Source organism: Jaculus jaculus, chromosome 12 (genome assembly GCF_020740685.1).
Source record: "Jaculus jaculus isolate mJacJac1 chromosome 12, mJacJac1.mat.Y.cur, whole genome shotgun sequence".
In the NCBI taxonomy this organism is placed as follows: Eukaryota; Metazoa; Chordata; class Mammalia; order Rodentia; family Dipodidae; genus Jaculus; species Jaculus jaculus.
Window position 1 is genome coordinate 61,316,445 of NC_059113.1, and position 16,021 is coordinate 61,332,465.

The following is a 16,021-nucleotide window of genomic DNA, read 5'->3' on the forward strand; positions in this document are numbered from 1 at the left end:
TGCACAGTACACTGTGGGTATTATTTTGTGTGGGATTTGGACCGGACACTGAAAACACTGTATTTTGAAACAGCTCATGTGGGAATTGAAACCCTGTCATAAAAGAATGTGGTAGTTAACCTGAAAGTCAGCACTACCCCACAAGGAAATGACCTGCCTGTGTGTGAGGTAGCAAGTTCCTGTCAATGGAGGGTTTTAAGCAAGCTGTATATTTCTTTTCTTTTCTTTCTAACTCAGGCAGATCTGTCATCTCCGGGTAGCCTCGAACTTGGCGATCCTCCTACCTCTGCCTCCCAGTGCTGGGATTAAAGGCATGTACCACCATGCCCAACTCAAGCTCAAGGAGTGTTGTAAAAAATGACCAGCACGATCTGGAGAAGCAGAGTTGAGTTGGAAAGGTTCTGTTCTGCATAAACAAGATGGTCCTCACAGGTAACTCCTGTAGCACAAACTAAAAATGCAGCCCCTGAAGTAGGTGGGGAGAAATCTGCCCTAATTAAGATAGGTTAGCTTGGAAAGCTAATCAAATGATGTCATTTTTCCCAATAAGACTGTTCTAGACGCTCACAGTAAGGCCACCATGCGATGGAATACTCTGAAGTTAAAATGTGTAGAGCAGGAGGTTTTAGTTTTGATGCTGCCCTGCAAGACCCAAGGGCAGCTCCTTCCCTTTTCTGGATCCTTCCATGGACATCCACAGCCCTTTCCACACTAAAGAGTAGTGCCTCTCTGACTGGGCCCTCCTATAGAAGATTTAGGGTTACAGTTCGGGGCCTTGAGGCTACACTTGTGTACAGCTAGAGACCACCTCTGCCGGAAGCAGCGGCCACATTCAAGGCAAGGGAAAGGCTTCTCTCCAGTGTGCAGAAGCTGGTGCTGAGCCAGGTGGCTCCACTGGGCAAAGCGTTTGGAGCACAGGTCACAGGCGTAGGGCCGTTCTCCTGAGTGCACGCGCCGGTGACTGGCCAGCAGCGAGGGGTAGGCAAATCGGCGGCCACAGTCATCACATGCATGCAGCTTCTCCTCGGTGTGTGTGCTGCGGTGGATGGCCAAGGAGCCACTTCGCCGGAAGGCACGCCCGCAGTCGGGACAGGGGTAGGGCTTCTCCCCGGTGTGCAGAAGCTGGTGCTGGAGCAGAGTGCTGCGCTGGGAGAAGCGGGCTTCACAGTGCTCGCAGGCGTAGGGCCGCTCTCCAGAGTGCACCCGCCGGTGGCTGACCAGGCGAGAGGAAGAGGAGAAGCGACGCTCGCAGTCCGGGCACGGGTAGGGCTTCTCGCCCGTGTGGATGCGCTGGTGGATCACCAGAGCCGTGCGCTGGCGGAACCGGCGGCTGCATTCCAGGCAGGTGTAGGGCTTCTCTCCGGTATGTGTGCGCTGGTGGATGGCCAGCAGGGACGGGTAGGCGAAGCGACGCCCACAACTAGAGCACTGGTGGGGTTTCTCACCCGTGTGCGTGGTTCGGTGATTGGCCAGGGACCGGCTGCGACGGAAGCAGCGGCCACAGTCAGGGCAGTGGTAGGGCTTCTCGCCTGTGTGGATGACCTGGTGCTGGGAAAGGTTCTTCCGCTGGGAGAAACGCTTGCCACACTGGTCACAGACGTAGGGACACTCGCCAGAGTGTGCCCGGCGGTGGCTAACCAGCAGGGATGGGTAGGAAAAGCGGCGCCCACAATCTGGACAAGGGTAAGGCTTTTTTAAATTCTGAGTACATTTGTGACTCTCCAGCGTTGGGTGGTCAGGAAAAGTACAGCCACAATCAGGACAGATGGGGCCCCCAGATGTCTGTCTGGGGATCAGCCGGGGTTTGCTGGGCCTTCGCCCTCGCTTCCCCTTTCGGGGTGCTTCCTTAGATGGGAATACTTCCTTTTCACCATTTTTCTGTCTGGTTCTGGTTTCTATAGGGACACAAAGAGGAATTAATTTAACAAATGTTGGGCCTACTATAATGTTAAGGGTTGTAGGACCAATATCCTCGCCTTCTGTCAACTGCTAGCAGTAGAGACAACTAAGTGTGACATATTGTAGAAATCTGAAGAAATAAGAGCTCCTAATACAGCTTGAAGAAATCAGGTACAATTTCTTGGGAGGTTAAGCTTGGGGAATCAAGCTCAGTTAGTAGAGTTCTTGCCTAGCATGCATGAACCATTAGGTTCAATCCCCAGCACCACTTAAACTGGCTATATAGTGAGTTCCAGGCTAGCCTGGGCTACATGAAACCATCTCAAAAACAAAATACTGCTAAGTTGGACATGGTGATGCATACATTCTGGATTGCTGCGAGTTCAAGGCCAGCCTGACACTACATAGTGACATACATATCCAGGTCAGCCTGTGCTAAAGTGACACCCTACCTTGAAAGAAAAATGAAAGTTTTTAGGAGTTCAACAGGTAGCTTGGTGTGTATGACAAGATAACAAAATACAGACATGCATAGAGAAATCTTTGTCCCTTGTACATCTCCCTTGTAGAAACCATGTTAGTTCTTCTAGAGTTTTATGCCTCTGCGTGTGGGTGGGGGGTGGGCATGTTTATGTGTATAAAGGCCAGAGGACAACTCAGGTGGCATTCCTAGACATGGTCCACTTTTTTTTTCTGAGACAGGCCCTCTCATTGGCCTGGAGCTTGCCAAGCAGGCTAGACTGGCTGGCTTGCAAGCCCCAGCATTGGCATTACAAGTAAATTCCCACACCAGTGTTTTACATGGGTTCTGGGAACCAAATTCAGGTCCTGATACTTGCAAGGTAAACACTTTATTGACAACTATTTCCCCAGCCCTCTGTGTGTATGCACTTGTGTGGAGGTCAGAGGTCAACTTTGGCTGTACTACTCAATGGCTCTCTACCTTATTAAGATTGGGTCTCTCTACTCAGCGGTAAAGAAAAATGAAGTTATGAAATTTGCAGAAAAATGGATGGACCTGGAAAGGATTATACTAAGTGAGGTAACCCAGGCCCAGAAAGCCAAGCGCCACATGTTCTCTCTCATATGTGGATCCTAGCTACAGATGATTGGGCTTCTGTGTGAGAAGGACAATACTTGGTAGTAGAGGCCAGTAAGTTAAAAAGGAGACATAAAGGGAAGAGAAAGGAAGGGAGGAGGATACTTAATAGGTTGATATTGTATATATGTAAGTACAATGATTGTAATGGGGAGGTAATATGATGGAGAATGTAATTTCAAATGGGAAAGTGTGGGGGTGGGGAGGGAGGGAATTACCATGGGATATTTTTTTATAATCATGGAAAATGTTAATAAAAATTTTTGAATTTTAAAAAAAAAAAAGATTGGGCCTCAGGCAGGCATGCACATGCCTTTAATCTCAGCACTTTAGAGGCAGAGGTAGGAGGATCCGCCTGAGACTACATAGTGAATTTCAAGTCAGCCTGCGCTAGAGTAAAACCCTACCTCGAAATACCCAACCCCCAAAAGAAAAGACTCTCACTGAATCTCTCTCTGAACTTATAGAGCTCACCAATTTGGTTAATCTAGTTAACCAGTTTGTCCTCGGGATTCACCTGTCTCCGCTTCCCAAGGTATTACAATTTTGTCTGGCACATCTGGCATCTATGTTGGTCCTTACATTTGCACAGCACTTTAGTGAGCCATCTCCCCAGCCTCTTCTAGTTGTTTGTGTGTGTAGTATGTATAGTATGTATGTAGAGTGTGTGTGTGTGTGTGTGTGTGTGTGTGTGTAGTATGCATGTACGTGTGCATCACTCCTCCCCATGTTTCCTTGATATAGTGTCCCTTACTGATTTTCAGGAGCACCAGTGATTCTCTGGTCTGTGTTCCTGACAGGATTAGGGTTTAAGACGTGGGTGAATATGCCAATCTATTTATGTGGAAGCTGGGGAACCAAACTCAGGCAGTGCCAGGCCCTCGTGCATGTACAGGAACCTCTCTTACCCATGGAGCCATCTCCATCCTCTCCTTCAGTGCTTTATAATGTAACAGAAATACAAGTTGTCTTCCTGTAGCTTTCTTACAAAAAAAGATAATATACATATGTAACTTTGTACATACATTATTGCACCTTTATTTTTCCAACTGATATTTATTTTATCTTAAACCATTGACCTGTGTATGCATACTAGGCAAGCCCAAGCCCTCTATCATTACACTGCAAGCCTAGTCTAGCTTAGCTGATTTTTAAACACCTTTATTTTACTTGCACATGTGTGTATAGGTGTGTGAATATGCCAGGATCACTTGCCACTACAAACCAATGCCCATTTGGATTTACATGGGTGGCTGGGGAATTAAACTAGGCCCAACAGGTTTTGCAAACAATCTTCCCAGCCCCTTGGCTGATTTTTGGACAGAGTTTTCCTATAAAACTCTGACTGCCCAAGTGTAGTGGTATATGCCTTTAATCCCAACACTTGGGAGGCAGAGGTAGGAAGATCACTGTTAATTCAAGCCCAGCCCAAGACTAGAGTGATTTCCAGGTCAGCCTAGACTAGAGTAAGACCTTACCTTAAAAACACAAAAAAGAAGCCAGGCATGGTGGCGCACACCTTTAATCCTAGCACTTGAGAGGCAGAGGTAGGAGAATCGCCATAAGTTCAAGACCACCCTGAGACTAGTGAATTCCAGGTCAGCCTGAGCTAGAGTGAAACCCTACCTCAAAAAAAAAAAAGGACTAGAGAGATGACTTGGCAGTTAAGGCACTTGCATGCAAAGCCTAAGAACACAGGTTCAATTCCCCAGTGCCAACATAAGCCAGATGCATAAGGAGGCATATTTGTTGTGTCTCGAGTGCATTTGCAGTGACTGGAGGCCCTGGAGCACCCATTATATCTCTCTTTGCCTCTTTCTCTCTCCAATGAATAAATATAAACAAATTTTTAAAACACAAAAAATACTAAATATATAACTAACTAAACAGGGCTGGAGAAAAGGTTTAGCAGTTAAGGTGCTTACCAATAAAGCCAAATGACCCAGGTTCAATTCTCCAGTACCCAAATAAAGCCAGATGCGCAAGATGGCCCATGCTGGAGTACCCTTGCAGTGGCTACAGGCACTGGACCACCCATTCTGTCTCTGTCTCTATTGTAAATAAATAAATAGGAGCCAGGTATGGTGGCCAATTTCTGAAAGTCTTGTATCAAAAATATAGCTCCAAGCCATGGTGGCACATGCCTTTAATCCCAGTACTCAGGAGGCAGAGGTAGGAGGGTCCCTGTGAGTTCAAGGTCACCATGAGACTACATAGTGAATTACAAGTCAGCCTGGGCTACAGTGAGACCCTGTCTTGAAAAACCAAAAATAAATAAAAGCTGGAGGTGGTGGTATGCCCCTTTAATCCCAACACTAGGGAAGCAGAGGTAGGAGGGGCTGCAGAAGTAGGAGGGTCACCTTGAGTTTGTGGCCAGCCTGAGACTATACCCCCAGCTTGGAGCTATTTTCTTTTTTTTTTTTTTTGGTTTTTCGAGGTAGGGTTTCGCTCTAGCCCAGGCTGACCTGGAATTCACTATGTAGTCTCAGGGTGGCCTCAAACTCATGGCAGTCCTCCTACCTCTGCCTCTCAAGTGCTGTGATTAAAGGCATGTACCACCATACCTGGCTGGAGTGTATTTTAATACAAGATAGATATTGGATAGGCCATTGCCGGAGGCCCTTGGTTTCCCATCAGGAATAGATGGTAAGACTCTATTGCTGAAGACTCCACATACTTGGGCTGCAAGGTCACTGAGCATTCCTGCTGGAACTGAGCTGATAATCTCCTGCATGTAGAACAGCTGACAGAAAGCTGGAAGAAGCCATTCTGCATGTAGTTCAATGGAAGAAAGAGAAATCACCAGTGAAGATACTCAACAGTGGACACTACAAGCCTTATATCTGGCCAGCCAGGCCAAATGAGCCAACGAGTACGATAGTGGCAAGTCTGTCATGGTGGAAACCAACTGCTCTCTAATTGGACTGGAGGCCCGCTCCATGGGAGGGAATACATCCCTGACACTGAAAACCTACAACAGGGTAGTCATGAGCCCTAGGGGTGTAACGTCTGCTGCTGTCTGACTAAATGTATGTACTATGCTTATCAAACTGCCCAGTAAGCACTTCTCTTAATGTTCATACCCTTATATTAATGCTACTCTCACTTTTGGTAGAGAATCTCCTGTTTTCAGATGGCAGTGGCCTTGAGATGACTCAGAAGACATCATGGTGCTGGAAAGAAGTGACAGGAGTGCTCAATACTGAATTATCTCTATCACACCTTTCAAGGCTCCGGGTCTAAGGCGGAAAAGGTGGCAGAGAGAATGTTAAGAGCCAAAGGAAGGGAAGGACTCCTTACAACGTGCTCCCCCCAGACACAAAATGGCCTGGATATCCATGACCTCACAGTGTCTGATACTACCTACACAAGACCATCATAGTAGGAGGAAAAGATGATGGCATCAAAATAAAAGAGAGACTAATTGAGAGGGGGAAGGGATATGATGGAGAATGGAGTTTCAAAGGGGAAAGTGGGGGGAGAGAGGGTATTACCATGGGACATTTTTTTATAATCATGGAAGTTGTTGTTAAAAAAATTGGAAAAAAAAAGAGGTAAGATACTAACCACAGGGGATAAGATGATACGTTTGGGGCGGAGAGATGGCTTAGTGGGTAAAGTGCTTGCCTACAAAGCCTAAGAACTCCTGTGTGAATCCTCCAGATGCCACGTATAGCCAGACACAAGTGTTCAATGTCAGGTCAGGCATGTCCACAAGGAGGCACACTCTGGAGTTCGTTCACAGTGGCTATAAGGCCCTGGCAAACCCATTCTCATTCTCTCTCTCTCAAAAAAATAAAATTTAAAAAAAAAAAAAAAAAAAAAACAGAACTGAGCTGGAGAGATGGCTTAGTGGTTAAGGTGCTTGCCTGTAAAGGCAAAGGACCCAAGTTCAATTCCCCAATGCCCACATAAAGGCAGATGCACAAGGTGACACATGCATCTAGAGTTTGTTTGCAGTGTGGTGTGACCATCTCTCTTCTCAAATTAAAAAATAAAAATTGTGTATATATATTCAGGGACCTGGCATGGTAGCACAGGCCTTTAATCCCAGCACTAGGGAGATAGAGGTAGGAGGATTGCTGTGAGTTTGAGGCAGGCCAGCCTGAGACTACATAGTGAATTCTAGGTCAGCCCAAGCTAGAGAGAGATCCTACCTTGAAAACCCACAAAAATGGGCTGGAGAGATGGCTTAGCAGTTAAGTGCTTGCCTGTGAAGCCTAAGGACCCCGGTTCAAGGCTCAGTTCCCCAGGTCCCACGTTAGCCAGAAGCACAAGGGGGCGCACACGTCTGGAGTTCGTTTGCAGAGACTGGAAGCCCTGGCGCGCCCATTCTCTCTCTCTCCCTCTATCTGTCTTTCTCTCTGTGTCTGTCACTCTCAAAAAAAAAAAAAAAAAAAAAACCCACAAAAATAAACCCAGAACTGAGTTGGAGGTGGACTTCTCAACATCTTGCTTTCTTCTCTTATGTTCTAGGCTTAAGCCTCCCTTCTTTTCTTTCTCCTAAAGTTTTAAGCTATAATAAAATGTTCCTGAACCTTATCCTCTGGTCTGTGGATTTTATTCTTCGAATTCACAGGACAAGGATCTGGGAACATCCCAAATTACTGGTACATTGGCATACAAGGAACCGAAATTCCTGTATCACCAAATGACTTAGATATAAATGACAGCCGTTGGGGAGTCTTAGGAAAAACTGAGTTTATTATTTTTATTTTTATTTATTCATGAGGGGGGGGAGGGTGAATGAGTGAGCAAGGCCCACTAGCCACTACAAAAGAACTCCATGAGCAGGTGCCACTATATGCATCTGGCTTATGTGGATCCTGGGAAATTCAAGCTGAATCCTTAGCCTTTCCAGGCAAGGGCCTTAACTGCTAAGTCATCTCTCCAGTCCAAAACCCAAGTTTTAAATCAAGGAAATATGATCACATCTGAATCCTAGAAATATTTCTGACCTCCGAGAATCCACCAGAGAAACTCCTGAAGCCTTTCTTTCTACCTCAATGGCCTTAACCAGATCTTTGTTTGATCCTAAGAAAGTATGTCTCATTGCTGTAAGAGCAAAAAGGCCCCTATCTGGGTAGTGTTCCCCCTGAGAACTCTTCAACACAGATTTAGGGTCTCCTAGCCAGGATCCAACTCTACGGAGGCTGGGCAGGGATCCTGAGAAGCAGGAGGGTGCTCTCAAAGTCCACAGATCCGTTTACTCAAAGGAGTATTGCAGTTTGCACTTGAAGCACCGCAACATGGGTAGTGGAGTACCACTAGCCTGACCAAAATTCTAGGTCGGGTTGGGTCTTTACACAGGAGGGCGGCAAGCTCTCCGTATGGGCATTTTTCACTCACTTCTCTGGATTGTTAACCATCTCCGGTACTCCTGCGGATCTAGGGCAGCCGGTTCCCAATCATCTGTATTTCGTTCCAACCAGGAGATGAGAGCTGGCTTGGGACCTGCGCAGCCTGGGGAAGGAGAACCAGTCAGAGGACTATAGTCGCCTGATGATGCGGGTATCTACCCGTCAGGCTCTCCCCGAACGCCAGCAAGTCGCAGGGCAGGACCCTGGGCTCTACCCGCCTCTACCCCCGCCCTCCAGCTCCATCATCCATCCCTTCGGGCCCCGCGGAAGCGGATTGGGCCGGGCCTCACCGAGCGCGCCCAGGTGGCCGTAAGTCTCGCGCATCACGTCCCGGTACAGAGCCCTCTGCGCGGGCCGCAGACAGCCCCACTCCTCCCGGGAGAAGTACACGGCCACGTCCACGAACTTCAAGGCCCTTGGTCTCCTTCCCCTTCTGCGACTAGGTCGGGCCTCTCCCGGTACCCGCGCAGGAAGCGGAGCCGAAGGCGGCGCCATTGGACCCGCGAAGCCCGCTCAAGGACCTCGGCCCCGGAGCGCTGCCGGGACCGGGGATAGAGGAGCCCCCGCCGGGCCTGGGCTGAGCGTGGGGGGCGGGAGCGGGGGGATCCTGATCGGCCGCCTGAGGGGCTAACGGAAACCGCGGTAGTTATTCAGGAAACTCCTGCCCGAACTTGGGGGACAGGCACCGGAAGATGCCTTCGGGGAAGATGGCGGCGCCGCGACTGCACTGCCTTTGCCTGGAACACAGGCAGGTCCCAGCGATCGATTTTATTGACCCAAGCGCCATGCCGGCTTCTAACCTCTTTGCCCTGAAGTGTAATGGCGCTGCGAGCTGCCTTCACGCCCCCTTTCCCCCAGTCTATCGCGTGCGCTCATTGGGCGGCTACTGAAGATGGAGCGTTCTGATTGGGTACGGGCGAAAGCGGCTCGTTTGAATGGTCGTAAGGGCAGGAAGCTGAGAAGCTTCGGGGTCAGCACGGCCGGGATCGATGGTGGCATCTACCCAGCTGGAGGCTCTCCAGTGTTTTCTACGGACTTGGCATCTCTCCCGCTCTCTCTTTGTTTGGTTTTTCGAGGTAGGGTCTCGCTCTGTCTAGCCCAGGCTGACCTGGAATTCACTATGTAGTCTCGGGTTAGCCTCGAACTCATGGCGATCTTTTGACGTTCGAGCCTTTCTGCCCATTTCCGAGCTGAATTAACATTTTTTGCTGTGGCTTTCTCAGGAGCTGTGGCTTTGGATGATGGTTAACGTCCTTGTTGCCCGTTTGGGAAGGGAATTAACGTTAGCATTTCATTGGGGTAGACGCCATGTCCAACATATTACACATTTCACGTTATTTCTAATTCTTTTTTTCTTTTTCTTTTTTGGTGGTGGTGGTGTTTGTTTTGTTTTCGAGGTAGGGTCTCACTCTAGCCCAGGTTGACCTGGCATTCACTATAGTCTCAGAGTGACCTCGAACTCACACCAATCCTACCTCTGCCTCCCGAGTGCTGGAATTAAAGGCGTGCACCACCACAGTCGGCTCACATTATTTATTCTTTATTACCGTTTTATGACCTGATGGTTGTCAGCAGCAGTAGGGTAGACACATCCTCATGCTCGCATCCTAATGAGTTGTTGTCCCCCATAAGAAGCTCCACTCAAGTGAAAGCAGGATTTTGTTTCTCTGCAGGAAGAAGAAAATCAGGAGGCATGATTGAGTTGGGTTATTAAGATAAGAGCATCCTCGCTTGGTTTATTTAAGCGCCCCCTGCATTCAGAAAGAGGGAGGCGCACTTTGTCAAACAGTAGCTATAACATGATTTTGTAGCTTTCGCAGTTACATTGATCAAAAGGTCTAATTTACAAGTGCAAAGATTAAGCAAAGTTTAAAAATTAAATAAAAGGGCCTGGTGTTGCCGGTGTAATGGTGCACACCTTTAACTCCTGCACTGGGGAGGCAGAGGTAGGAGGATCATGGTGAGTTCCAGGCCACCCTGAGACTACATAGTGAATGCCAGGTCAGCCTGGGCCAGAGTGACACACTACCTGAGAGGGGTGGGGGAATTGGCGGTGTGGAGGTACACGCCTTTAATCACAGCAAACCTGAGGCTGAGGTAGGATGATCTCTGTGAGTTCCAGGCCAGGCTGAGACTACATAGTGAATTCCAGGTCAGCCTGGACTTCATGAAACCCTGTCTCAAAAAAAAGTATGAAAACTTTTTAAGAAATTTTTATTTTATTTATTTGAGAGAGAATGAGTGTGCTAGGGCCTCTAGCCACCACAAACTCCAGATGCATGTACCACCTGGTACATTTGGCTTACATGTGTATGGGTAAATTGAAACTGGGTCCATAGATTTCATAGTGACTTAATTACTAAGACATCGCTCCAGTCCTCCACTCCTATTCTTTTTTTTTTTCAAAAAAATTTTTATTAACAACTTCCTTGATTATAAAAAATATTCCATGATAATACCCTCCCTGCCCCCACTTTCACCTTTCTCAATCATTCTCTCTTTTACTTTGATGTCATGATCTTTTCCTCCTATTATGATGGTTGTGTATAGCTACTGTCAGGCACTGTGAGGTCATGGATATCCAGGCCATTTTGTGTCTAGGGGGGAGGATGTTGTCAGGAGTCCTACCCTTCCTTTGGCTCTGACATTCTTTCTGCCACCTCTTCCACAATAGACCCTGAGCCCTGGAAGGTGTGATAGAGATATTGCAGTACTGAGCACTCCTTTCACTTCTTTCCAGCACCATGATGCCTTCTGAGTCATACCAAGGTCTTGCCATCTGAAAAGAGAAAATTCTCTACCAAAAGTGAGAGTAACATTAATATAAGGGTATGAACATTAAGAGAAGTGCTTACTGGGCAGTTTGATAAGCATAGTACATACATTTATCCAGACAGCAGGAGATGTTACACCCCTAGGGCTCACAATTACCCCTGTTGTAGGTTTTCAATATCAGGGATGTATTCCCTCCAATGGAGCAGGCTTCCGGTCCAATTAGAGGGCAGTTGGTTTCCACCATGACAGATGTGCCACTATTGCACCTGTTGGTTCTTTGGCCTAGCTGGCCAAATATAAGGCTTGCATTGTCCACTGTTGAGTATCCTCACTGGTGTTTTCTTTTTCTCCCATTGAACTGCATGCAGAATGGCTTCTTCCAGCTTTCTGTCAGCTATTCTACATGGAGGAAGTTATCAGCTCAGTTCCAGCAGGATTTCTCAGTGGCCTTGCAGCCCAAGTATGTGGAGTCTTCAGCAATAGGGTCTTACTATCTATTCCTGGTGGGAAACCAAGGGCCTTGGCAATGGCCTATAATGTTTTGGGGTCATCAGGGACCTCCCTAGCCAACAACTTACTGGAAGTTATCCCATCCCTGACACTGAAAATTTTCTAGCAACAATCTATGGCTCCTGTCCACTACTATTCTTGGGAATACTTTTCTTTTTTTATTTTTTCAAGGTTGGGTCATACTCTAGCCCATTCCTGATACTGAAAACCTAGAATACAGGTAGTCATGAGCTCTAGGGGTGTAATGTCTGCTTCTATCTGGTTAAATCTATATACTGTGCTCATCAAACTGCCCAGTAAGCACTCTCCTTAATGTTCATACCCATATGTTAATGCTACTCTCACTTAAAGGTAGAGAACCTTCTTTTTTTCAGATGACAGTGACCTTGGGATGACTCAGAAGGCATCATGGTGCTGGGAAGAAGTGACAGAGGAGTGCTCAGCACTGCAGTATCTCTATCACACCTTCCAGGGCTCAGGGTCCATTGTGGAAGAGGTGGCAGAAAGAATGTAAGAGTCAAAGGAAGGATAGGACTCCTTACAATGTGCAATTCTAGACACAAAATGGCCTGGATATCCATGACCCCACAGTGCCTGACACTACCTACACAAGACCATCATAATAAGAGAAAAAGATGATGACATCAAAACAAAAGAGACTCGCTGAGAGTTAGAGGCCACCCTGAGACTGCATGGTGAATTCCAGGTCAGCCTGGACCAGAATGAGATCCTACCTTGAAAACCAAAAAAAAAAAAAAAGAGAGAGAGACTGATTGAGAGGGGGAGGGGATATGATGGAGAGTGAAGTTTCAAAGGGGAAAGTGGGGAGAGGGAGGGCATTACTATGGGATATTGTTTACAATCATGGAAGTTGTTAATAAAAATTAAATTAATTTTAAAAATTGCAACTGTTTTTAAGTTTATCTCTCTGCTTCTATGGGACTACTAACAGACAACAGCCTCAAGATTTAAGCTTAAATTTATAAGTACTGAATTATGAGTTTGTCAGAAAATTTTTAATGATGTTCAAATCTGCTTTCATATTTTTAAAAAAATGTTTCAGGATATTCTGGGTAAATAATATAAGTCAAATCTGATCTACTCTTCTATAAAGAGATAATTCAAAATGCCTTTTGAGGAAGAAGAAAAACAAAAGTCTTATGGTAAGGAAAATAAAAGTTTTTGTTGGTGATTATAAGATCAACTGATAAAGAAAATACACTGGAAAGAAAACTTTCAAAGTTGGGTGTTAAATGTTTGATGAAAAAGATTGTTATGGAATGGTTACATAGATTGTAGAGTAAAAGTATATAAATGTAGATATGAATAAACTTAGAAGATTAAAGACAAAGTTGATTAAGTATTAAAGTATTTGAACAGATCACATACTTCTTTTATTTTTATTGACAACTACTATACTTACAGACAACAAACCATGGTATTTCCCTCCCTTTCCTTCCCCTCCCCAACTTTTTCCTTCATAGCTCTGCTCACCATCATATCCTCTCCCTCTGTCCATTAGTCTCTCTTTTAATTTGATGTCATCATCTTTTTCTCCTACTATGAGGGTCTTGTGTGGATATTGCTAGGCACTGTGAAGTCTTGGTGTCGAGGCCAAATTCTGTCCAGACAGTTGTATGTAGGGAGTGGTACCCTTCCTTTGACTCTTACATTCTTTCTGCCACCTCTTCCACAATGGACCCTGAGCCTTGGAGGGTGTGAGATGTTCAATTCTGGACACTCCTCCATCCCTTCTTCTCAGCACTATGTTGCCTTTTGGGCCATCCCAGTGGTCGTCACCATCTGAAAAGAAAAGCTTCTCTAACCAGAAGTGAAAGTAACATTAATATATGAGTATGAACATTAAGTGTAGTTATTTCAGAGCACTTTGGTGAGAGTAATATATGCAGTTATCCAGACAAGAGCAGGCTTTATACCCCTGTGGTGGTTTGAATAGAATAGATGGCCCCCAATATATTCAGTTCTTTATTGTTTGTAAAAATCTATGGCTTCTGGATGTGCCATTATTTTAAAAAGTAGATTTTCATATGTTTTATTCAGAATTTCTTGAATTTTGATTGACCCCACACACACACCTTTCTTTTATATAATCTCTTCCCCTGACCTCACTTAGCCCTTTCCCTCCCCTGTAATCTGTTCTTCTACTTACATATATACAATATCATCCTCTTAAGACCTTCCCTCTCCTCCCTCCCTTATAGCCTTTTTCTAGGTTATGGGCCTTTGCTACTGATTATTGGTTCCAGATCACACACAAGTCTTTGCATTTGTAGCTAGGATCCACATGTAAGAGAGAACATGTGATGTTTGGCTTTCTGGGCCTGGGTTGCCTCACTTAGTATAATCTTTTCCAGATCCATCCATTTCCCTGCAAATTTCATAATTTCATTTTTCTTTACTGCTGAATAGAACTCAATTGTGTAGATGTACCACATTTTTATTATTCATTCATCTGTGGATGGACATCCAGCCTGGTTCCACTTCCTAGCTATTGTGAATAGAGCAGCAATAAACATGATTGTGCAAGTATCTCTAAGGTAGTGAGAAGAGTCATTAGGATATATGCCTAGGAGTGCTATAGGTGGATCTTATGACAAATCTATTTTTAGCTGTCTCAAGAACCTGCACACTGATTTCCACAATGGCTGTACCAGATTACATTCCCACCAAGAGTGCAGAAGGGTTCCCCTTTTACCACAACCTCACCAACATTTATTGTCATTTGTTTTCTTGATGGTAGCCATTCTGACAGGTAAGAGATGAAATCTCAAGGTAGTTTTAATTGTATTTCCCTGAAGATTACAGACTTCTTGAGATATAAAAGACTATTAGCCTAGGGCATACATCAGACTGACAAAAGATGGCCCTGGCTGATGGCAAGTTGCTGTGGTATTCGGGTTGTAAACTTAAAACTTTAAACTAACTATTGATGTTAATCTGGTCATTATAATGGTTATAAAAGATTGACTTTAGAGTACTCAACCAAGTTAGGTAGGTTCCTCTATTTGTTAACCCTTTAACTAAATCTTTTAAATATTTTATTTTTATTTGTTTGAGAGAGACATATACAGAAATAGGCAGGTAGAGAGAGAGAATGGGGGTACTAGGGCCTCCAGCCTGCAAACGACTCCAGATGTGTGTGCCCCCTTGTGCATCTGGCTTATGTGGGTCCTGGGCAGTCGAACCAAGGTCCTTTGGCTTTGCAGGCAAGTACCTTAACTGCTAAGCTATCTCCCCAGCATCTTAACTAAATCTTAAGGTTAAAATTGGCTCATTAACATTTTTTTTCAAATATTTATTAACAACTTCCATGATTATAAAAAATATACCACGGTAATACCCTCCCTGCTCCCACTTTCACCTTTTTCAATCAGTCTCTCTTTTATTTTGATGTCATGATCTTTTCCTCCTATTATGATGGTCTTGTGTAGGTAGAGTCAGGCACTGTGAAGTCATGGATATCCAGGCCATTTTGTGTCTGGTGGGGAGGAGCACATTGTAAGGAGTCCTACCTTTCCTTTGGCTCTTACATTCTTTTTTATTTATTTATTTTTTTAAGGTCGAAAACAAACTTTATTTACATGGGATGATGACAGTATCACTAACTTAAATACTGAATAGCTTTGGGTTGGCTCACCAGTGCTATAAGACTACATTTGGTATTTTCCCCTCAGTTCTTGAAGCTTTGTGAAGTTTCAGAACACTTTTATTACAGCTTGTTGAAAGCAACAGAAATGAGATGATAGGCCTAGAAGTCAGTCTCTCTCAAAAAAGACATTATATCCCAGTTCTGTTAAAGCCTCAGCCAGTAAGGCCCACAAAGGAATGAAGACATAGGAGAGATTCATGGTAGTAAACTGTTCGAGTTTAGCATACAATGCGAGGCAGAAGGCTAATTAAGTAACATTGTGATGAGGAAACAGGCTTTTTTTTTAATGCTATGTGATCCATGTAGAGGGTCAAAGCCAGATTTACACTGCCCAGCCATTTTCACAATCAGCATCACCAGAAGGATAGTAACGAATATCCAGACTGGAATAAAGATGAGGAACCAGTTCCAAGGTGCCTTCTCATCCAGCTTCAACACCAACATGATCAAGAAGAGCAATGTGAAAAGCCAAGTGAGTAGTACTCTCTGAGCTAAGGACATTCTCATTTAAACAGTTGAAAGGAGGTTACTGCAGGGTTGAAATAAAGGAAATATATCCCATCCTTCAAAGGAACGACACCCTGCTTTGTAACTTCGCTGACTTGCAGGCCCTTCTTGTCCCCAGAACTTCAGGATGCTCCTAAATGACACTGGTGGTGGACGGCTAACGGAGCTCTATCCTGACCGCTCCCCCTGCTTTCTGGGCTG

General features: G+C 45.3%; 1 protein-coding gene and 1 pseudogene across 1 annotated transcript; both read right to left on the reverse strand.

The window, feature by feature from the left end:
- Positions 1-9,683, reverse strand: Znf689 (zinc finger protein 689). Its single transcript, XM_004671014.3, has 3 exons — positions 8,649-9,683; positions 8,348-8,461; positions 1-1,895 (listed from the first exon to the last, which is right to left on the reverse strand). The coding sequence occupies exons 1-3, from the start codon at positions 8,851-8,853 to the stop codon at positions 712-714; spliced, it is 1,503 nt and encodes a 500-aa protein (XP_004671071.3). The 5' UTR covers positions 8,854-9,683; the 3' UTR covers positions 1-711.
- A 5,736-nt stretch (positions 9,684-15,419) lies between these two features.
- LOC101594397 lies at positions 15,420-15,820 on the reverse strand (annotated as a pseudogene).
- Between the last annotated feature and the right edge of the window lie 201 nt (positions 15,821-16,021).